The 20,630-nt window shown below is 56.9% G+C and overlaps 10 protein-coding genes across 10 annotated transcripts; 4 read left to right on the top strand and 6 right to left on the bottom strand.

Annotated features, from left to right (window-relative positions):
• Positions 1–512: 512 nt before the first annotated feature.
• Positions 513–3,663, top strand: L226DRAFT_504353 (uncharacterized protein). The gene is made up of 6 exons (XM_067677981.1): positions 513–1,282; positions 1,362–1,673; positions 1,757–1,803; positions 1,854–2,943; positions 3,001–3,115; positions 3,178–3,663. The coding sequence occupies exons 1-6, from the start codon at positions 893–895 to the stop codon at positions 3,189–3,191; spliced, it is 1,968 nt and encodes a 655-aa protein (XP_067538445.1). The 5' UTR covers positions 513–892; the 3' UTR covers positions 3,192–3,663.
• L226DRAFT_611064 (chorismate mutase) lies at positions 3,610–5,108 on the bottom strand (the record flags this gene model as incomplete). Its single annotated transcript, XM_067686236.1, has 5 exons — positions 4,619–5,108; positions 4,527–4,548; positions 4,100–4,395; positions 3,763–4,037; positions 3,610–3,690 (listed from the first exon to the last, which is right to left on the bottom strand). Exons 1-5 carry the CDS (start codon positions 4,857–4,859, stop codon positions 3,610–3,612), a joined length of 915 nt encoding a protein of 304 aa, XP_067538444.1. The 5' UTR covers positions 4,860–5,108.
• Positions 5,109–6,200: 1,092 nt separating this feature from the next.
• L226DRAFT_521376 (Thi4-domain-containing protein) lies at positions 6,201–7,359 on the top strand (the record flags this gene model as incomplete). The annotated part of the gene is made up of 3 exons (XM_067678697.1): positions 6,201–6,382; positions 6,441–6,583; positions 6,650–7,359. 3 exons carry the CDS (start codon positions 6,201–6,203, stop codon positions 7,357–7,359), a joined length of 1,035 nt encoding a protein of 344 aa, XP_067538443.1.
• Positions 7,360–8,064: 705 nt separating this feature from the next.
• L226DRAFT_458275 (uncharacterized protein) lies at positions 8,065–9,762 on the bottom strand (the record flags this gene model as incomplete). Its single annotated transcript, XM_067675434.1, has 4 exons — positions 8,065–8,501; positions 8,558–9,393; positions 9,469–9,560; positions 9,613–9,762. The coding sequence occupies 4 exons, from the start codon at positions 9,760–9,762 to the stop codon at positions 8,065–8,067; spliced, it is 1,515 nt and encodes a 504-aa protein (XP_067538442.1).
• A 1,248-nt stretch (positions 9,763–11,010) lies between these two features.
• On the bottom strand, positions 11,011–12,430 carry L226DRAFT_544295 (Mmp37-domain-containing protein; the record flags this gene model as incomplete). Its single annotated transcript, XM_067682264.1, has 3 exons — positions 11,011–11,174; positions 11,239–11,803; positions 11,864–12,430. The coding sequence occupies 3 exons, from the start codon at positions 12,428–12,430 to the stop codon at positions 11,011–11,013; spliced, it is 1,296 nt and encodes a 431-aa protein (XP_067538441.1).
• Positions 12,431–13,127: 697 nt separating this feature from the next.
• L226DRAFT_458314 (Pet127-domain-containing protein) lies at positions 13,128–15,123 on the bottom strand (the record flags this gene model as incomplete). Its single annotated transcript, XM_067675435.1, has 10 exons — positions 13,128–13,345; positions 13,400–13,577; positions 13,642–13,944; positions 13,995–14,117; positions 14,173–14,286; positions 14,338–14,466; positions 14,529–14,675; positions 14,726–14,861; positions 14,913–14,979; positions 15,033–15,123. The coding sequence occupies 10 exons, from the start codon at positions 15,121–15,123 to the stop codon at positions 13,128–13,130; spliced, it is 1,506 nt and encodes a 501-aa protein (XP_067538440.1).
• Positions 15,124–15,720: 597 nt separating this feature from the next.
• Positions 15,721–17,332, top strand: L226DRAFT_334297 (P-loop containing nucleoside triphosphate hydrolase protein). Its single transcript, XM_067674027.1, has 12 exons — positions 15,721–15,852; positions 15,909–15,954; positions 16,012–16,056; positions 16,119–16,206; positions 16,259–16,316; positions 16,368–16,389; positions 16,452–16,532; positions 16,587–16,645; positions 16,707–16,740; positions 16,800–16,808; positions 16,858–16,883; positions 16,939–17,332. The coding sequence occupies exons 1-12, from the start codon at positions 15,812–15,814 to the stop codon at positions 16,976–16,978; spliced, it is 549 nt and encodes a 182-aa protein (XP_067538439.1). The 5' UTR covers positions 15,721–15,811; the 3' UTR covers positions 16,979–17,332.
• On the bottom strand, positions 16,986–18,369 carry L226DRAFT_532631 (adhesion regulating molecule). The gene is made up of 5 exons (XM_067680297.1): positions 18,152–18,369; positions 17,979–18,083; positions 17,912–17,923; positions 17,696–17,850; positions 16,986–17,645 (listed from the first exon to the last, which is right to left on the bottom strand). Exons 1-5 carry the CDS (start codon positions 18,314–18,316, stop codon positions 17,201–17,203), a joined length of 882 nt encoding a protein of 293 aa, XP_067538438.1. The 5' UTR covers positions 18,317–18,369; the 3' UTR covers positions 16,986–17,200.
• A 72-nt stretch (positions 18,370–18,441) lies between these two features.
• Positions 18,442–20,359, top strand: L226DRAFT_504336 (uncharacterized protein). The gene is made up of 2 exons (XM_067677980.1): positions 18,442–19,894; positions 19,949–20,359. Exons 1-2 carry the CDS (start codon positions 18,806–18,808, stop codon positions 20,018–20,020), a joined length of 1,161 nt encoding a protein of 386 aa, XP_067538437.1. The 5' UTR covers positions 18,442–18,805; the 3' UTR covers positions 20,021–20,359.
• On the bottom strand, positions 20,110–20,474 carry L226DRAFT_611056 (uncharacterized protein; the record flags this gene model as incomplete). Its single annotated transcript, XM_067686235.1, has 3 exons — positions 20,110–20,235; positions 20,288–20,319; positions 20,371–20,474. 3 exons carry the CDS (start codon positions 20,472–20,474, stop codon positions 20,120–20,122), a joined length of 252 nt encoding a protein of 83 aa, XP_067538436.1. The 3' UTR covers positions 20,110–20,119.
• Between the last annotated feature and the right edge of the window lie 156 nt (positions 20,475–20,630).

Raw genomic sequence — 20,630 nt, 5'->3', positions numbered from 1 at the left:
CTCCTTCCTATTGCGTCTTTCTCGTCTCGTATAGCGTTGTTGCTGAATCCGTTTGGGCCTTTGGATTGTTGATCCGCTCGTTGTGCATCGGAACCGTGTACTATAGCTCTCTCTCCCGCCTCTTGTCTCTCCAGGTCCGCTTCCTATAGCTACTTTGCCAGAATCTGCGAACCAGCGTTCGTCTGCTGCCCCCCCTATCTATTGCATGTGTGGGCCGAGAAGTGTACGAGGAGGAGGCGATCGTTCACCCCCTGTCTTAAAGTTCCATTTTGGTGACCGACGCTTTTCCTAGTCTGGAAATTGTGTTCCCTTTCCTGTACAGTACGTTCGATGGTCACCCAGTGAAGAGTCAATGTAGGGCTTCCAGTGCGCTGAGCATATGTATAAAGTACGTGCGGCGTAGCGGACTTTTCATCACCTCTTTTCCCCTCTTTTCATCATGCTGAGCTCGCCGTCGTCTCTCTTGTCCCGCGCTCTCCTTCGTCCCGTGACATAGCGAGAGAAGCGATTCAAGTCCTCAACATGAACCAGCAGCCTGAACGACTCTGGGGTTAACTGCTCAAGTCGCTGCAGACGCGTGGGAGAGAAGTCAGAATTCGGACCCCGCAGTTTAAGCTGAGCCCGCGCGACAGCCAAATAAGGACAAAGACGACCCAGACTCAGCGGGCAGCGCGGGACAGCACTGAACAAAGCGCGACGGCCACCATTGCGCAGGCTTTGCAACTTGGCTTTGCAACTCGCTGGGGCTTTGACTCTCTCGCGCATGCACATATTCCGCTGGTCGTCGCTGGTCGCTCTCGTCTCCTCCTCTCTCGCGCCGCTCGTTTCCCCCATCTGAAGCTTCTTCGCCTCCTCTTGATACCCACCACCTCCTCCTCCCCGACGTTGCACCATGTTCAGCTTCCGCCGCAAGCCCAAGAAGGCCGAAGAGGACCCCAATGGGCCTCCGTTCATCCGCACGTCCCCGTCCCTCCCCGAGCTCTCCGCGCAGGGTATTCCTTGGCCTAGCAACCTTGTCGACCTTTCCCAGCTCCCGCAGGAGGCCCCGCCGCCCCGTGGCGCAGCCAAGACGTCCTTCTCAGCAGACGTAGCCACACCGGTACCGTTCCACAAGCCATGGTCGTCTCCTGGTAAGGCTGCAGATAGCCACAATGGACCACCCATCGCATCTCTCTACCTCTCGCACCCGCCTTCCGCATTCGAGACGCGCAAGCCTTCCCTTCAGGGACGCCCCCGCGCGAGCCAGAAGCGCAATAGGAACCCGACCACCTTCAATCTCATGGTGCGTGCCATCTCCATGCAATGTGTGCGCGTTGCTTACTTCGTGACATGACTGTTGTGATGCCCCGCTCGGCCTTTAGGTTGCTGGCGCACAAGGCACGGGCAAGACGTCGCTTCTCCGTCTAATCTTGGATACCGCGGACATCTCACCGACCGCCACCGCTGACCAGAAGGCGGCCATGGCGCGTTTCCTGCGTGGCTCCCCTAAGCGCACTGAAACCATTCAGAGTGCGTGCGTGGAGATATGCGAGAGCAAGTATGATAGGCTGCTCTTGTCTGTGATTGATACGCCGGGACTCGACTTCCAGGACGGCCGCGAGCTCAAGCTGGAACGCCAGGTCTCTACCATTGTCAAGTACCTGGACGCGCAGTTCGCCGATACGCTCAGTGAAGTACGTTTCATGCCCTACTGCGAAGACACGATTTTCTTGGTTCCTTGCTTCTATTACGGAAGTGATGCTAACCTTGTGCACAGGAATCGAAGGTCGTCCGTCAGAGCAAGGGAGACCAACACATCCACCTGTCAGTCCGCTTGATCTGTGTGGCGTGCGACTTACTGAACTCTAGTACAGGTGTATTTATATGATCGACCCCTCCTCGGTCATGACGGAATCTGCCCGTCGTGCACAGTCCTCCTTGCCAACCAAGGTGCGCTCGGAGGCCACTATTTCCTACAAGCCGCCAGACTTGTCTTCCATGTCTGAGGATTCGGACTCAGAAGACGAGGATGACGGCTCGGGCAGCAACCTAACCATGTCCCCCGTCGACATTCGTGTTATTCGTCGCCTGTCGGCACGTGCCAATGTCCTGCCCGTCGTCGCCCGCGTGGACTCCCTCACGGACGGGAAACTTGCTGCGATCAAGAAGGTCATTCGTCGTGATCTTCGTAACGCGAACCTGGACTTCGGCGTGTTTGGCCCTGTTGCGGATGAACCCAAGAGCCCTGCCGAGGAACAGTCAATGACGAACGGCCACAATCATACCGAAAGCAGCGATGACAGCGTTCACGACAACGGGAATGTCAATGGCAACACTCCTCACGGGGAGGTAGTACCACCTGCTGGGGGTCAGGGAGAGGGCGGAGAGACCGAGCGACCCTCGCGACCTGTCATCAAGTTGAGGGCGACCAGACTCACGCGACGCCCCTCTCGGTCGCGGTCACGGCTGGAAATCTCGGAGCTCTCTCCCTCAGATGACCCCAGCCAGGAGATTGTCAACGACACGGAGAGCGTCGCCAGCGTCCGCTTCTCTGCCCACATCGTCGCGAAGACAGACCTCAGCACGATGCTTCCTTTTGGATTGATCACGCCGGAGCACGTCCACCGCCGACGCGCCATCAAGGGTGTCATCTCGCCCACGTCGGCGAGTACAAACGGGCACGCGTCTGCAAGCCAAGACGACCATGCGAGTCACAGGGACTCCATGATCGCTCCCTCGGAGGATGGCCATGCATATTCCATCGCGCAATCCAGCATGATCACTTCCCCTGTTAGCCCCTCGACGCCTGCTTCTCTCCGCAATTTCCCGTACCTGCAAGGGCCGCCGGCGGATCTGAAGGGCGTGTTTGTGCGGAAGTTCAGGTGGGGTACTGTCGATGTGCTCAATCCCGAGCATTGTGACTTCGCTGCGTTGCGGACAGCGGTCTTGTCGACTCACATCAAGGTACGTAGATGCTCGCACGGCAATTGTTCTTCTTGCTGACCTCGGACATCGCCGCAGATGCTCAAAATCCGGACGAAAGAGGTGTTGTATGAGAAATTCAGGACGGAGAAGCTACTCGCTCGCCGTGCGACGCGCAACATTAGTGAGGACGAGACCCGGAGGTTGTTGGAAGGTACGTCGTGAAGTTCCATGTAGCTGTTCGCGTCTGTTTAACAGTCTTCTGTCGTCCTTCAGATCTCGGCTTGTGATCATTTTATGTCTATCAGGGTCTGCTGCATCCATCTTTTCTGTATCTACTGACCCCGCTTCACCTACTTCCGCGGAACCTCACTCGTCACACCGGCAGAGCCGGGAGGCATCCCTGACGCCAACAGGGAACCTTTCGACGTTGCTTGGCTTGTGTACATCCCCACTCTCTTATGCGCTATTTACCATACCAATACCTTGTTTACCCATTGCCCTTACATTTACACACCCATGTCTGTAGTTTGGATCTTTCGTTCTGTTCTTCCTCGCATATACTTAGTTTTGACGTCCTGCGACTGCGTCTCGAGCTCGCTGCCAATCTTTTGACTGTTGCATCTAGTTTGGTTTACGATGATTTATACCGTGGTATGGAGGAAAGGCTCGTCGCCCGGTTTGGAGAATGTATGTGTTACACAGAGACTATTTCTTCGGTTCCTGCGATGCGAGTTTATCGACCTCCTCTTTGGACAGCCCCTCGAGTCGGACTAGCAAGTAGTCCACCTGCATTGACGTCAGAGTCAGTATACTCCGCTGGATATTGGAAGGACATGCACCGGAGGGGGGGCAACGTACCTCGACCTCCTTCGTGAGTGGGATGATGTAGTGCTCATAGAGCTCGACCACGCCGTCAACATCGATCTTCCGTGTCGCGTCGTCGTTCAATGGCTCGCCCTCCGGGGTGAAGTTAATAGCGTAGAGAGACGCCTTCTTCCGTAGGCGTTGGAGGAGCTTCTTCTCGACCTCGGGCTTCGTAATCAGCCCCTCTAGCGCAGCGCGGTTACGTGACTGAATGTGGGGAATGAAGGCTGCGGGGTTGTCCCTGAACTTGCTCTCTGATACGAACTTCCCTGCAGCATGTCATCGCGGACTCAGTCGGCGCAGCTTGTCAATAGAGCAGCCCGTTACGTACCGTAATGGACGCGCTTCGAGATCGCCTGGAGGACCTCGAGGTCGACGAACGCGGCGCTCCCGTAGTTCCCGTCGTCTTCGTACTCGTCATCGCCTGTTATACCATTGGCACGTTTCACCGCGGCGAGAGCAGAAGTCGCCGGGCGTGTGATGCGCGGGACGATGGATTGGGTGTAGAAGGAGAGGATGGACGCGTTGACATTGATCTTGTTGGGGTAGAGGATCGGCGGGTGCGGGAAGGGCTTGAGGATGGGAGAAGGGAGCTCGGAGATGTCTGTGAACGGATATTCATCTGGGCTGTAGAGTATGCGAGTGTGGGTGTGGGTGTGAGTGCGGGCGAGAGTCGGGGAGCGCGTAAACAAGCGAGTCCGTTCATTCAGTCGACCGCTCTTTCTCCTTCGCGTACCACGATGTATGCGCTTACTCACCTGGTGTACCGCCTTGCTTTCGCTGAGTACGACGACCAACAACTGCGTCTCAGCAACAAGCCGTTGAGGACGATCGCGAGGGTACTACGCACCGTGGAAGCTCTCCGTTTCTTTCAGGAACCACTCGAGCCAACTACCGTTGAACCCGATGTCCTTGAGCTCCTGGATCTCGCCGCGCCGGTATGCCTTCGGGTTGTGCGCGAACTGGGCACGTTCAATGAGCGAGAAGATTATTGTATCCTCGAGTCGCGTGAGGATCGCGCGGATGCGGTCGAGCGAAAGTGGATCGCCGCCCAGGATGAAGTTCTGCTCTGGGAGAGGGACGCTAGCCATCGTCAAGTGCGTGTTCGTCGTCGTCCTGTTTGCGAGCGTCGAGGGTTCTTCGGGGTGTGTGTCTTCGCTGGCTCTTCGGTCTATTTCAAGTGATACTGAGCGAAGGCCGCGCCGATGATGTCGAAGCTCGTGAGCTGGATGCCGGCAATTGCAAAGATGACTAGGTCAGCACTGGCTTTGTGCGGCTGGTGATCGCGTCCTCCGCGTTTGGTCTCCATACGCGGTCTCAGACTCTCAGCACCCTCTGCGCTGGCTGTCATGTTGTTATCTGGCCGCTCACAAGGTGCGGCTGTAAGCCTCGAAAGCTCGGAACAAGCGCAGACGATGTGTAAGTGAGCGGTATCAGCGGCAGGTGAGTAAAGCTCGAGCTTCGCGGCGACTGGCGTGATCTCATGGATCTTCGTCGATGGCAGTTCGTCTCGAATCACGTCGCCTCAGAATATCGGTGGAAGTCTTTCGATAGACCTGCGGAGGAAGGTTTTCTCAAAGTCCGGCTACCTTCGAGACGAGCGCCTGGGGGTGGTTTCCGTGCGCTGCTAGTGACGCTATGGGACCCTCATCATCTGAGTCACTTCGCGTCAGTCGCACTATACTCGACAACTCAACTTTGGGGGACCACGATTGTCTGGCCTAGGTGCGCCAAGGCAGTTTACGCGACTTTCCCTGGTATGCACTTCTGATCGACGGATCGACAGTGAGCTGCAGAACCGTATACTCCGTCCATGAACAGGTCTAAATGAATTGCGGCAATGTCCTGGTCTATCGATAGTATTCATGGCTATCAGCAAGAGAAATTTCGGAACTAGTCGGTCCCCCGAGATGATGCAAGAGAGACCGTCCTGTGAATCAGGAACTTCTCGGGTCACCCTTGGACGAAGCACGTTGCAATGGAGGGCAACCGTGGAACTCTCAAACCCCAGCATTACGTGCTCAGGGCCAAGCTCTGTTACAGCCAATACGAGGGCCGTGAACCACAGTCCTTAAGGAAGTCTTGGGGACACCGCGATTATCACTTCGTCATCGGGAGCGGTCTTGAGGCCTGGGGTGTGAACATTGTCCACCCATCTCGGCCAGAAGCACTCGGAACGCTTCCGACACTCCGTCGACTGACCCTGTTCGTGGAGCTGGATGTCCGCGAAACGCCAGATCGGACCAAATGCATGCCGAGACACATGTTGCGCTCCCAAGGGAATTGGGGCTACGGCCGAAGCTTTACTCGAGTCTGTGTCGCTAGAGCTATAAATTGTCAGACGTCTCTGGGAGCGAACTTACGCAGGGCACCCGCATTCACACCCGTATCTGCAACCCTCCCTCACCTCGACCTGAAATAACTTCTTCGCTATGGCCCCCGCAGTGATCTACGGCTCACAGCCTGACGAGGCACCCCTCCTTCTCGGAAAGAACGGCATCAAGGACACTTACGCCGCTTCAAACGGGACCTACGATGTCAAGGAGGACTACAATGGCGACTACCGCTTCGCCCCCATTGAGGAGGCGCAGGTCTCGAGAGCCATGATCAAACGGTGAGTATGCAGATTGCTCGTGGACGATGACAGGGATAACTCACCTGCCTGCATACAGGTACTTCAACATGATGTACGAGCGCGCCATCTCGGACGTCGTTATCATCGGTGCGGGTAGTGCGGGCCTCTCTTGCGCATACCACCTCGCCACCACACGCCCCGACCTCAAAATCACCATCATAGAGGCCAATGTAGCGCCCGGTACGTCACCCTCCCACCCAGTCCTGTCTGCCACCCGCCACTCATGTATGAGTTAACCACCCCCAGGTGGCGGCGCATGGCTCGGCGGGCAGCTCATGACGCCCATGGTCGTCCGCAAGCCGGCGGACCGCTTCCTGACCGAGATCGGGGTCCCCTTCGAAGACGAGGGCGCGTTCGTGGTCGTGAAGCACGCCGCGCTCTTCACCTCGACGGTGCTCTCGCGCGTGCTCGCGCTGCCGAACGTCGTGCTCATGAACGCGACGGCGGTCGAGGACCTCATCGTGCGCCCGGACCCCCGCACGCCCGGCAGCCAGCGCGTCGCGGGCGTCGTCACGAACTGGACGCTGGTCGCGCTCAACCACGATACGCAGTCGTGCATGGACCCGAACGTCATCACCGCCCCGGTCATCATCAGCGCGACGGGCCACGACGGCCCCATGGGCGCGTTCAGCGCCAAGCGCCTCGTCAGCATGGGCTTGCTCAAGGAGCTTGGGAACATGCGTGGGCTGGACATGAACCGCGCGGAGCCGGCGATCGTCAACGGCACGCGTGAGGTCGCTCCGGGTCTTATCATGACTGGTACGTGCACTTTGTTCCCAAATGGGCGTGAGGAGTGGCTCACGTTGAAGGTAGGCATGGAGCTGAGCGAGCACGACGGCTCGAACCGCATGGGACCAACCTTCGGCGCCATGATGGCGAGCGGAATCAAGGCTGCGCGCGAGGCGATCCGCATCTTCGAGACGTCGCAGATCGTCGACGGCAAGGTCGTGGCTTGAAAGAAGGCGTCCTGAAGAGGCGCTCTCGTGAAGGAGGTTGTTACAGGAAACCTGCAACTGGTTCAAGTTGTACCAATACACGATGTAGCATCAGCACCCATGTATTTCCCACTCACCAAGTCGAACAAAGTGCATTGACCGTGATGGTCTCTGAAACCGCACCCGTGCAGGTCCGTCTGCAAACCCCAGCTGAGCATTCGGAAAGCATTTGTGTACTCGTACAACACACCAACAAACACCACAAGACAGAGCACTGAGTAAGGAAGAGGTAGACCTGGATGGGCTGCATAAGACGTAAATGAGAGCACTGCCGTCAACGAGAAGGGTTCCAAGAGCATCGGAGAGGAGAGAAGAGAAGAAGGGAAGTCATTATGTACCGACTTAACGGACGGCCGCCTGTGCTACTGTTCGATATCAGATATATCGCGATGACAAGAAAGAAAACCTCGAGAGACCACTGCAGATGATATGAGGACGAGAGGATATAGGTGAGCGCATAAAGAAGCAAGAATACCATATGTCAACCAAACCAGCAGATAGTGAGAGATTGGAGATCGCGCGCGTGTATGCGCAGGGTTTCGTCTAGGTCGTTAATTGTGAAGGGCGAGTGGGGTGGGCATATGCACTCCGGAGATTCGATGATCTTGGACACCTAGTGCAGGCGGGAGTCGATGCGACTGTGATATGCTGAGAGAGCGTTTCCCGTCACGCACGAACAGCGCGTGGAACAGGAGCGGGTTTCTTTGAACTGTTCGCCCCAAGAGCAGCACCTGCCATCTTCGCCGCTCTCAGCAGCGCGCTCTTGTTCTGTCTCGGAGCCATGGCAGGTGGTTGCAAGCTGCTTGGACGGGGGCGCGGCTTCGCAGGTGCCTCCTCCTTCGGCGTAGGGGTCTTATCACCATTGACTTTGGGTATAGCTCCAGTGGTCTTGGCGCCGGGCGCGGTGGAGGGACGAGGACCGGGACGCGTCGCAGTCAAGGATGTTGCACGACTCAGGGTAGCAGGGCGCGGGCGCGACGCACCGTTCGTCATTGACGCGGCCGAGGGTGGGCGGGACATGGAAGGTCGGGCCGACGAGGTGCCGCTGAAGGATTGTCTGGAAGACGAGCGGGAGGGCGCGGATTGCGACGATGGCTGACGGACTATGAAGGTATTAGGTGAGACTTTGCATATTATGGCGTATGGAAGCAGCACGCACACATGAAAGAGGACGGAGGCGCAGCTTCCTTCTGCTGCCTCAGCGCCGCGCTCTTGTTCAATCTGGGTGCCACGGTGGGCGGACGCGTGCTCGCCACGGCGATGCTCTCCCTCCTCTTGTGTCCAGGAACTCCATCAAAGGTGGCCTTTGCGTCACCGTTGGCCGCAGCAGTCTTCTTCTTGTCCTCTGGCTTGATGCCCAACCGGAGGGAGGCCGCGCGCGTCATTCTGGGTGCAACCGTGGGGGGAGCAGTGGAAGCCACGGTGATCGTCTCCGAACGCTTGTGTCCAGGAACATTGGCGAACGTCTGGGCAAGACGCTCCTTCGTCGGCGGGGCGCGTTTCACAGATTCGATGGGGATGCCAGCGCGGAGTGCTGCGGCCTTGGACATACGTGGGACGATATCCGGAGCAGCGTGCGTAGCGGGGAGTCCTCGCGCCTTGAACCCGGGCTTCCCAGACCCATTGGCCGACCCACCCGCGTGCGACGAAGTAGCGTACTCCGACCCCCCTCCTGCATTGCGCAGCTGCTCCAGGACGGAAGATGAAACAGATCTGAGAGAGCCTGCAGGAATGCCGTCGTAGCTCTGACCCACGTCAGGAAGCTCCGTGGTGGGGAAAGGTGGGGAAGACGCGAAGATGGATTGAATTTGTATCTCAGCAGTCTGCGCGTCGGGGGAGCCCATGACGCCGTTTTGGGCTGCGGATATGCCGTAGAGCGCGCGGATGGAGTGGGGGGTATCTTTGCGCGCGACTTCGGGGTCGGGGTCGCCCATAAGAGAGTGCCAGACCTCGATGGCACGGCGGCGCTCAAGGACGTAAACCCACACGGGGCCTCTGGTGCGCGTGCGGGGGAGAAAGGCGGGACACTCATTGAGGAAATGCAGTGGCGGACAGAGGCGGGACACTCACTCGGCAAAGGACTCGTAATCGGGCCCGAAGAGCTCGAAGAGGGTATCGGGATCCGTCTCAATGTCGAACTCCATCTGCCGCTCTTTCACAATCTGCGTCGCGTCAGTGTGCGCGCCCTGCGAGCCGCTCCGCGGAGGTGCGCACCTCGAAACCGGCATCCGAGATGCTCCGCTCGATCTCAAACCTGTGGTTGAGCGCATGGTTCTTGATGATAGCGACCGTCCGCGTCGTGGGCGAGACGGGGCTGCCAAGTATCTCGCCGGGAGCCTGGTTGGGAGAAGAAGGGGTAGACATGTTCACGGGTGCCTTGAGCTAGAAGCTTGAAGTTGAAAGAGCGAAGAAGCAGCAGGCCGCGAGAGAGAAAAGGGTCGGGTGGGAAGCAAGAAAGACTCAGAAGGAAGGCAAGGTGAACTGCAAGGCCCCGGACAAGATGCAGAGGATTTACACCGTTCAAGTTGGACGAGGTATGAGTTGAGAATGAGAGCCGCCTCGTCTCCCCATGATCCCGACATATCCCTCGCGTCCGGACCCCGGACACGCCCCTCCGTGACCATCCCAAGCTGATCAGTGCTCTCCGTGCTTCGTCGAGATCGTCATATTTGGAGGGAGAATATGCCCCCTGGATTGCAACATTTCTTCCATTCCTCGTCGCAGTGTCTCCATAACCTCTCAAGAACAGGGCTGCCCCTGTGCGCGACCTCCACATACGCGTGACGGACACGTTGTGTCACGTTCCGTAGCTTGACAACGCGGGCGCCTACATGTCTCGCGTTTCGCGTACCTTTCTCCTCGGCAAACGCATTCAGACGCTTTCCCAGTCGCGCGTGAGGCTTGAAGGAGTTGCTCGTCAGTCAGACATAGACCAAACATCAGAGTCGCCATTGCCCGAGGGGAAGCACTCACCTCGCTATCCCCCCGGGACCAAGGATGAGTGCAGTGAGAAGAACAATTTAGAAGTCGATGCTACTAGCATCAGACCTAGAATTCGCGAAGGTGGTATGTAGCTGCGTGAGATGGAATGTAGAGAAAGGAGCAGCGACCCGGAGTCCTGGGATATGGTTCATATATATTCGTCCGGCATCGCGTCCATACTGAGGTTAGCCGGCACGGAGAGTCAATCGACGAATGTTTCGCATCCTTGTCCGCTCCCCGATTAACCGCACAAACAAGACCGGCACTGCATATCGGCTATGTTGTGTATGTCTTCTCTTCACAGCCGTCACGGATCGGGGTTCATACGTCCGCCGATCTCCTCCTCCTTCACAAAGGTTAGCCACTCGCCGCCCAGCCAGTCTAATCCAGGGTTTGTAAGCGGTGTATATATCTTCAACGTGCAAGTATTATTGATACAGTTGTCTGACTAAATGAAGCCATGCCGACCGCGTTCTAAAGTGTAGTGTGTGTTACCGTAGAGTATCCGAAGATAGTGGGGGCCTACTATGGGGGGATGCCATAACCACGCATTAAACCAGCTGGAGATGAAAGAGCCTGAGGAGTCCGCCGCGACCTGCACATGCGCTACCGGGTCAACCGTGGGCGCCGTTATGGCTTCGAGTCCGAGCTCGAGCTCGCGGAACTTGAGCCGAAGCCCTTCCACCACTTGGTGACCTTCTCGGACGCATAACGTATGCTCTTGACCGGGCCTGCAGACACGAGGCCCTTGAGGGTCTGGACGGTCGACGGGCCCCGTACGATGTTGTGCAGTTCTGGGGTAGCGGTGTATGTCAGCCATATGACGTCATGTCAGCCCAGACTTGCGAAAACACTGACCTCGCTCAAGCACCGACGGGAGGCTGCCGTCGCCCGCAAGCTTCGCCCAGTACACAGACTCGTCTGCCTCCTTGGGCGGGATTGACGACTGGCCCGCGTAGTGGTCCGTAACGTGCTTCAGGAGGTTCGACGGCAGTTTCCGGAGGTGTGCGGCACGCGCCTGCGGGGTGATGTCCTGCTGGATCGTGTCGCTGTACGCAGGCCAGTGGACGCCCGGAAGCGCGACGACGAGGCGGTGGTAGAGCTCCTTGAACTGGGGGCCCTGCTTGCGCACGATGTTCCCCACCTTGCCGCGGTTCTCCGCCGGGAGCAGCATGCGCACGTCTCCGCCATACGAGAATCCCGCGATCCGCTCAAAGAGCTCGCGCTCTGAAAACTCGTCTGGGAGCGTGAGAAGCGCAGTGCGGACGGCCGAGGTCAGGTTGACCTGCTGCGTGAGCCGCACGCGCGCGTCATCCTTGATAATCCGGATGGGCTTGTGCATCCGCCCCGAGAGATAGAGCGACTTCCAGTTGAGCAGATCAGAGCAGAGATTGTCGACCGTCGTGACTCCATACTTGATCGTCTGCGCTCGCCCGCCCACTCAGCCAAGAATACATACATACAGAGGAGAAAAAGCACGCACCACTCCGTTCATGTTCACCATCGAGTTGAACCACACTCCAGGCGGTATCTCCTCCACGTTCGCCACAAACGACGATCCGACCATCCTCACACCCAGCGGATAGTGCCCGGGGAACTGGTGCATGTTGATTGAGTGCCAGTGCGCGGGATGCGTCACCGCGAACATGAAATCGAGCATCGGCCCGTCCTTGACCGTAGGATTGCTGGTCTTGTACCCGTCCTGCTCGAACACCCCCGAGCCGTACGCGAACGCATAGCGTATCGGGGCTTCGAACTTTGCAACGATGGACTCGAGCAACGCGCGCGTCGAGTCGGCAACGGGCAGGAACTGGTTTCGGCCGAACGAGGGCGGGAGGGAGGCGAGCACCTGGTGTCTGTGCGACGTGCCCGGGCGCGGCGCAGGGTTCAAGTGCGAACGGGAGAGCGGCTTGGACGTCGGGTGCCGGTTCTGCGAAGACGGGGGCGGGGGCGGAGGAGGCGGCTGGGGGCCGGACGATGTCGCAGCCTCGGTGGACAGTGAGCGAGCGACGAGGGTGGGGAGTCTGCGAGCATTCGTGCGAGCAAGCATGGCGGCGGTTAGGACAAGAGAGAGAGCGAGGGTAGTAGTGGTAGGTGAAAAGCTTTGTAGTCGTGGTCGGTGAGCATCCGAGTCTGCCTGGACTCGAGTCCCTCCCAGTCCGCAGACGCCAGAATAACGGGGGCCCTTTCGGTCACGAGACCCCACTCCGCCCCGCGTAGGCGCCCGTCGTGGACGCGTCGGCTGTTCGCGTGTGAATTTTCAAGGTATTTGCTCCGGATTCCGGATCCGACATACGCACCTTAGACATATGTGCAGGCTCTGTCTGCCCCAAGATCGCTGGGACAAAGGGCACACTCCCATCGACCAAATTTAGTCGTCGACGTCGACGTCAAGACTACCTCCTACCTTCCGGTTGACCTTCTCGTGGGTTTTGGTATCAGGATCTTAACCCATGGATCGAGCTATTCCCCTCCACTTCCGTCGATGCTCATGACACCTCCGAGTCTCTCCGACAAGGCCACCTCCGCAGTTCAGCCTCAGACCCTTTTCGCCCGACTGCAGTCATTCTTGCCCATGTATTACACCAAGAAATGTACTTGTATCCTATTATATGATCCTACACTTGCACGGTATGAACGATGATGTCTAGGCACTACGTGCGACGAGAACTTACAATGTAGTATGTCCATATATGAGTGAGCGGTGATGCTGGTGACCTGTGGCTAACCACTATGAGGGTCCCGACTCATGCAGTCAGCGTCCCCTGCGCCGCGACAACGCCCTCGCCCTCCTCTGCCTCTGCTGGCTCTGTCGAGGCCGCGGAAGCGTCGTCCTCCAGCAGCGTCGGAGACGCGTCCGGGAGAGACCGTGCGATGTTCATCTGCCGCTTGTATGCGATTTCCCGACGAGCGCGGATGAGCTCCTGGTGTTTCTCGACACGTTTGATCTCGTATTCGACCGTCCCTGCGGACGAGAAGGTCAAGAAGCGTTCAATGAGAGACAGCATGGATGACGTACAGGGATAATTCGACGAGTAGACGGCGTATGCACCCTTAGTCGGCTTACCGTGCATGATATTCTTGAGCCAGAGAGTGAGCTCGACGATGGGGGGTTCTGTGTTGGGATCGTCGTGCTCCAGAGGTTCGACCCAAGCTCGGAGGTAATGCCCACGCTTCTCAAAGGTGCACTTCACAGACTGAGAACGCGGCTCAGCACCCGCAGTTCCAAGAAACGTAGCGAGTAGAGGCAAGAAGACTCACCCGCTCAGGGAAGCACTTGGAAATCTGCGAGTACAGCAGCTCCATGATACGCACGCAGCGCAAGAACACGCGGTCGCCGGTACCCTCACGTCCAAACAGACATAGGTCCATCTCGCGGAGCGAGATATACTGGAAACCGAATATCCGCGCTGTGTTGTGGTATGCGACGAGAACGCCATCCATGTTGCCGATGCGTGCCTGGAAGGAGTACTCGAGGAATGCGGAGCGGATCATGTCGTAATACTCCTCCTCGAATGTACCTCGTCGTCCGGTGAGTGCGTCGAGCGTGCAATCAATGTACGCCTAGCTCGGTAAGATGAGACGTGGTCTTGACGATGCGAAGGTGTACGTACCTGATAATTGTGTACATCGTGTCGTATTTGCGATATTGCCCGCGTCTTGAGATCGAAAACACCGGTACCCGGGAGTTCCTCGTGAATGCAGTCCAACTGCGATCGCATGAGGAATTGGCCATGCTACATCGCAGCGTCTTCAGAGATTGCAAGCTATCAAAGACAAGGATCTGCGTACCCTGGCATATCTATGGACGTCCTTGAGTTCCAGGTGATCACCCTCGGTATACGTCTTGAGGTACTTCTGGAATTCTTCCTTCCCCAACGTGAGGAACTTCTCGAGCAAGATTCCCTGTGTTATGGTTAAAGATGATGACTACCGGTGCTGCATGAGATCACATACTAGTGGCAGAAGGATAATTTCCTCTTCCTCTTTGTCCCGTTCGCTGTCGTAGTCGGTCGTATAGATACCATCTTGGTAGCGGAGAATCACGGACACCGGTATCCGTTGTCCGGGCGTGAAGAAACGAGGCTGCCACAGGCCTAACGTCAACATATCATTCACATTATTATTATATAGCTTTCGACACTCACTGCGGTTTCAAATTCTGAGCTCAAATTGGACAGGTTCAGAAGCTTCTCCTGTGATAGAAGAAGGTATATCTGGGTGAGGATGCCGGTCAAGGATGAGGTTGAGCCGGCATATTTGCATTTATTCCGCTTTGCCAAGGCAATGAGAGTCTGGAAAGGCGGGATTAACAGAAACCCTCGTCTGATACTGAATGACATACCTTGTCTTGCGAGCTTGTGACGAAGCCGCCTAACCGGTCAAAGTCAAAGTCGCTGACTTTCGGTACGTCCTCGAGATGCCGGTCGAAGTTGTATTCCCCTGATTCCGGGTCCTTCAGCCAATGAACGCCTTCCCTGCTCAACACATGCATCAGCGAAGAACAAAAACCTTCGAGGAAAGACACTTACTTCTTGACAACACTCTCAAGGCCATGAGCTAAACGCGGGATGAGCTTCTTCCGGATAGGATGTACATCTACGAGGCTCGCGTTGGAGGAATTAACCATGATACGGGCGAAGAAGACGCACCCTTCAGCGGCTTGAAGGAATTGTCCACCAGCAGACCAGACGCAACAACGTTTTCGTCAACCTTCTTCGAATCAGAGGCCACTGGCTTCATAGAGTTGCCTGTTTCGTAGCTGAAGACCGAGGATACCTACACGCATGAGCCATGTGACATACCTTCCATGTTCTTGAACTTCTTGGAGGAGTTCTCTGATCCATTCTTCTCCACCGCCTTATGCAGCAGCGCCGCAATTGCCTCAGTCTCTCCCTGGAGAGTGTCAGTCACGTCTGGCACTCTCAGCGTACTCGTGACAACGCACCTCGGATGCCACTGGCCTGGTAGAAGATGTGGGAAGACCCTCGTCCGTCGGCTGCTCCTCACTCACAGACGAGTAAGCGGACGCTCCATGTCGGACCCGGACGGCGGAAGGGAATGTCTTGTGTAGCCTCGGAGCGCGAGCAGCCCATCGTCCGAGAGAATGCATCAGAGGGGAAGCCAAGATAATCCGAGTAGACAAGAAAACAAGTCCAGTGTTCGTGAGGCAAGCGCGACGTCGTGAAAGTCAGGTTCAAGTGGACTAAGCGGGTCGGTGGACGTCCCTGCGGTAGACGTTGTGGCGCGCGCCTCGAAAATGGCGGGCCGCACGTGCGCGTCTTCGCGTGAGCGCCTGACCGTAACGGTCGCAGCGTCGCGGAGAGCCAGTCAAGGTCTCTCGTTTCGACTTCATTCATTCCAACGCCGTCTGCGCCGTCTTGGCCTTCGTCTTGTATTTTCCTGTGCTTGGACGAGCTCTGAAGTCTAGATGTCTACGTTCATCACCTCCTTCTGGCAATGGCTCAGCGGGTATGGCTGCTTTCCTTAGTCTCCGCTGCACCTGCTCTAATACCGCTACCGCTCAGGCTGTTCTTCTCTAAACATGCCGAGATTGCTATTGTAGGACTACAGGTACGTCGGTAATGATAATAATATACCGTGACAACCGTCGAATCTGCCAAATTGGAGGCTTCGGGGAAGACTTCCTTCGTGAACGTCCTGGGATCGGGACAGGTACGTCCTTCTTGCAGATGGTGATGCATTGTACGCCTATCTTCGTGCTCAACGTACCGCAGTGGAGCGAAGATGTTGTACCCACTGTTGCCTTCAACTTACGAGTAGTCAAGAAGGGCAATGTTTCGCTTAAGATATGGGACGTTGCGGGTACGTCTCCCTACAATGATGTCACCCTCGCGTGCGTACCGACCCGCCCCAGGTCAACCAAGATATAGGTCAATATGGGAACGATATTGCAGTGGTGTTGATGCTGTTGTGTTCGTTTGGCTTGTGTCTTCTTGCAGTTCTTATGCTGACCTCGCGATTAGCTTCGTAGTGGATTCTGTGGATGTGGGTCCATCATCTAGGGTTCCTCTCGAGACATCTCACTGAGATGTACGCTAATTTTGCAGAAGGAGAAGTTCGAGACTGCCCGGTTTGAACTACACCAACTCCTCTCACAGCCGAGCCTGCATGGAGTGCCCCTGCTAGTGGTGAGTCCCTATCGCAGTACTGCGCCGGAGTTGCACTAATGCTCGTCTGTCAAGCTTGGCAACAAGAACGACATTGAGGGTCATGCGTCCGTTCAAGAGCTAATCAAGGCACTGTGCGTTTCATCAGTGTTCTTCGCGCGTTCATGTGCGCATTGCTCATATCCATATCCGCAGGCAACTGGACAAGATCACCAACAGACCTGTCTCGGTGAGTCTCGTGTTGATTCCGATCGTAATGACGCGCATTGACACGACGGGTATATCTAGTGTTACTCGGTGAGTCTATCGTATTGCACTGTGCCTATTCTCCCTCACGCCCCGCCAGTGCTCGATGAAGAGCCAACACAACCTGTGGGTAGCCCGCCAAGCACGAACGTCGAGCAATTCTAACCTTGTTCTTCCACAGGGATATCGTGCTGCAATGGTTAGCAGGACGCAGTCACTGATCCAAGCCTCGTGCCATCTCTCGGTTTCATATATCCTACGCTCTCGCTATCGTACCTGGAGGACTCTCATTCTGTACTTCGACTCGCGCCTACGCAACAGCACTCCCTTTCTACCTGGATTATACTCGCATATCCTCTTCATGGCTCAGAGACATACATTCACGGATTCATGTATACGTGCTCAGGTCTGGAACTCGACAAATATCCACGCTCTCGCTACATTCAGTCCGTCTCCATCCGATCTCCACCGCCCTCCTCCCGTCTTGCCTGATCCTGCAACGCACGCAAGAACGGCTCGACACCCGTGCCCGCCTCCTCGGGCAGACCTAACGTTCGCACCAGGCCCCCGAGCAGACCGGTGCGCAGCGCCATGTCAAGATTCCGCACTGCCGCGCGGAATTGCGGCGACTGGACGATGCGCTCGAGTGTCTCCACGTTCGGCGGGCTGGGCAGATCAGGTGGCAAGTGTGGGAAGAGCGACTGCACAAGTTCGGGGTTCGATCTGAAGAGTGGACGGAGGTTTGCGGGCGTGAGGACATCAGTGAGCAAGATTTCAGGCTCGGGCTCGGCGGCGGGGGCGCCACCGCGGGCCCCGAGAGAGGTGACGATTTGGCGGATGCGGGCGAGCTCCTCGGGGGTCGCTTGGTAGCTACCAGGTGCTTGGGAGCTATGATGCAGTGTCGGCTGAGGCCACAGCAAATGTGACGATGAACTTACGAGCTGGCCGCGGGTGCAGAGGTGGATGTGGACGGGCCTGCGGCTTGGCTATTGGGGTTGTATCCCTCCGAGTACCAGATGGGGACAATGCTGGGGTCTGCCAGAAGACGGTTCACATTCCCCACGAACTCCTCGTCTCGGCTTCCATTGGCATCCTGCATGAAAGGGGAGGCGGGTTGGGTAGAGGCGTCAATTCGATCCAATGTAGTGGCGTACCTGCATCCAGAACTTCAAGACAGCTCCGTCAGTACAGTGTAAAGTGGACGGACGCGCTATGACTTACAAAGTGTCTCTGGTCCGAGGACGAGAACTTGAGGACATAGGTCCGGCCCCACGCGGACTGCTCTACCTTGGCGAACGTCGCGTCTCCGGGGAAGAGGATCAGGTCCTAAACGCCATGGCCATATCTTAGCCTGCCGCCTCCTCTTGGGTTTGCCCCCGATCAGGGCGACGCACCTCCTCGACATCATTGTTCGACCGGTTCTTCCAGATGAAGTGTAGCAGACCGTCCTCCCCGTTCTGCAGGAGGATTGCGCCTTTGGTCGGGTCGGGATCGACAAAGTTGGTTGATCCACGTCGGAAGGCTCGGCCTGCTTTGAATGCGAGTCTGGTCTCTGCCATGGTGCGGAAGGTGCGAGTAGAGGAGGCTCAGGTTGTGGCTCGGTGCGAAGAGGTGGGACGCGTCACCCTCGCGATCAGGCGCTTGACGCGACACGCGTGTTAGCGCCCATCGTGCACTCTATCATGATAGCTTGACGGTCGTCTCCTCCTCCCTGATCCTTACGCTCGCACGACGATTCTACAGTCAATCATCTAACTGGAGGCACTGCTTGCAGCACGCAGGGAACGCTACACGAGCCCCCACTGTAACCGCCGCTGGGCACGGTCATTTACCCCCCCGCAGCCCTCGGACCCACCTCGACTCACCTATCGCTAAGGCCTGGCTACGGCTAAGCAGCAGGATTTGCAACTCGAGGAAAAGAGTAGAGATTCAGAATATATACCTGAGAGGAGGGCATTCGCGCAGCCGTAACATCTTTGATATCGTCCCCGTATCTCCCCAAGTCCTCTCAGTACTTATCTCGAGTCTCAACTGGATCAAACCCAGCCATGGACACACTCCCCACAGAACTCGTCGACAACATCCTTGAGGATGTCTACTTCACAGATGGTGTCGTAGACACTACGACTCTCTCCTCCTGTGCCCTTTCTTGCCGCGCCTGGTCGGGTCCGGCGCAGAAGTTGTTGTTCCGGCACGTCACCCTTCGCGGCATGTACCAATCGCGAGGACATCTCTCCTTTCTCGAGGCTACGGACCCGAAGACCAAGCGTGGCCGCGCACTCGCGGGGCACGTACGGGTACTGGAGGTGTTCTTGGGCGACAAGGCCGGGCTGGACCTCGACGACGCAGATCTCGCGGACATCCTCGACCGTACCCCGCGACTCTACGAACTTGTCCTGCGTGTCACGGGGATACACCAATTCACCGATGGGACCATGGAAAAGCTCAGAAAACTCGCGAGTGCGGACGCGCATGTTCAGATCGTCGGGGAGGGCGTGGAGCCAGCCGGTCCGCTACGCCTACGCGCGTTGACCATCCTCTCGTGTGGGATACAGAGCCCCATTCTCTTTCAACTGCTCTCGGTATGGCCGAGCATCGAGTTCCTTCACATTGGCGTCGAGATCGCTCCCCCAGCGCCGCGCTGGCGACCAACATTCAAGCTCTATCAACTCACCCTGATGCGCACGCCGCGAATCCATATGCTGAAATGGTTGCTGTCGTCGAGCATGGACAGTCTCCGCATACTATCTTTCCGCGATCTTCCCGGACGAGACTTTGATCCACTGCTGGAGCAGTTAGGCCCGGGATTGCGCTCACTTCGGCTGATGAACTACAGCCTGCGTGCTGCCTCGGTGACCAAACAATGTCCGAACCTGGAGGAGTTCGTCATTGTGCAGCTGTCCCCCTTTCTCAAACTCAGCAACCTTCCCCAGTCCCTGGAACATCTAAGCTGTAGGAACCTCCCAACGGAGGACCAATCGCTACAGTCAATCATTGAAGCGGTCTCCGATTTGCCGAAGTTGAAGGTCGTAACATGCGATAGGCGGGCGCGGGAGGACGAGCTGTTTGGGGAGCTGGAGGGGTTATGTGCGAGCAAGGGGGTGGAGCTTTTCGTCGATGAAACGCCTTTCTGGGTGGTAAGCACATACCTCTCAGTTCTCGCCAGGGGCCTATCTGATGAGAGCACATAGCGAGAAGACCCCGTGCCCGTTGAACGGTTCCCGAGGAACAAGTCGGTGGCGAACTTCGCCCTGATGAACTGAGGCGGCTTAGGCGGATGTATGATTGTGAAGGCATCATGATTGATGTATAGGGGTATGAAACGGCTTGGGTATCGACGTACAACGGTGACCATGGCTGAGTCAACGACGCTTGGCCATCTGCATCGTCAGGTTGTCGATGTACATTTGGAGGGTTTCGTTTCCGGAGACAAGCTTGTCGACGTCGGCTTGCACGCCTTTGGCTTTCGCCATCATAGCTGAAATGTCTCCGTAAATTCGAGTAGGCAGATGAGCGGTATTTAAACCAACCACGCAAGTCTTCCTGAGCGGTGACAATCTCTCTGCGATATGCTCTTCAGTAGATATACCAACGAACAGTGCAAATGACGTACTTGATTAATTTTTCCTTCTTTATTGCGTTCGTCACAATATCTCCTGTAGAAGGAGTGGGGACACCCCATCCAGATAGATCGTCCGGGAAACCAGGGAAAGACATGGTGATGGTGGTCGTATGAGGTCAAGCCACTAACCCCGAGCTAGGCGCGCATGACACTGTTCCACGTGACGCCGACCGCGTCGCGTCCCGGCGCGTTTCCTGAGCTCGTTCACGCGTAAACTCTTTCGTCCACGTCCACCGCGGCGGACGCGCCCT

This window comes from Lentinus tigrinus, assembly GCF_003813185.1.
Source record: "Lentinus tigrinus ALCF2SS1-7 unplaced genomic scaffold L226scaffold_6, whole genome shotgun sequence".
NCBI classification, from domain to species: domain Eukaryota; kingdom Fungi; phylum Basidiomycota; class Agaricomycetes; order Polyporales; family Polyporaceae; genus Lentinus; species Lentinus tigrinus.
Note: the sequence above shows the minus strand (reverse complement) of the source record. Positions and strands in the feature narration are given on the sequence as shown.

What these genes read in the sequence shown, in the direction of transcription:
- L226DRAFT_532631 (XM_067680297.1), bottom strand. Translation starts at nt 18,316, where the DNA reads ATGGCAGAGACCAGACTCGCATTCAAAGCAGGCCGAGCCTTCCGACGT. An exon ending in CGAACAATGATGTCGAGGAG is followed by an intron (nt 18,084 to 18,151) that starts GTGCGTCGCCCT and finishes CATGGCGTTTAG; the next exon opens with GACCTGATCCTCTTCCCCGG. An exon ending in TCTGCACCCGCGGCCAGCTC is followed by an intron (nt 17,646 to 17,695) that starts GTAAGTTCATCG and finishes ACTGCATCATAG; the next exon opens with CTCCCAAGCACCTGGTAGCT.
- L226DRAFT_334297 (XM_067674027.1), top strand. Translation starts at nt 15,812, where the DNA reads ATGTCTACGTTCATCACCTCCTTCTGGCAATGGCTCAGCGG. An exon ending in TTGCTATTGTAGGACTACAG is followed by an intron (nt 15,955 to 16,011) that starts GTACGTCGGTAA and finishes GCCAAATTGGAG; the next exon opens with GCTTCGGGGAAGACTTCCTT. An exon ending in ATGGAGTGCCCCTGCTAGTG is followed by an intron (nt 16,533 to 16,586) that starts GTGAGTCCCTAT and finishes TCGTCTGTCAAG; the next exon opens with CTTGGCAACAAGAACGACAT.
- L226DRAFT_504336 (XM_067677980.1), top strand. Translation starts at nt 18,806, where the DNA reads ATGGACACACTCCCCACAGAACTCGTCGACAACATCCTTGAGGATGTC. An exon ending in ATGAAACGCCTTTCTGGGTG is followed by an intron (nt 19,895 to 19,948) that starts GTAAGCACATAC and finishes GAGAGCACATAG; the next exon opens with CGAGAAGACCCCGTGCCCGT.
- L226DRAFT_504353 (XM_067677981.1), top strand. Translation starts at nt 893, where the DNA reads ATGTTCAGCTTCCGCCGCAAGCCCAAGAAGGCCGAAGAGGACCCCAAT. An exon ending in CGACCACCTTCAATCTCATG is followed by an intron (nt 1,283 to 1,361) that starts GTGCGTGCCATC and finishes CTCGGCCTTTAG; the next exon opens with GTTGCTGGCGCACAAGGCAC. An exon ending in TCTTGTCGACTCACATCAAG is followed by an intron (nt 2,944 to 3,000) that starts GTACGTAGATGC and finishes ACATCGCCGCAG; the next exon opens with ATGCTCAAAATCCGGACGAA.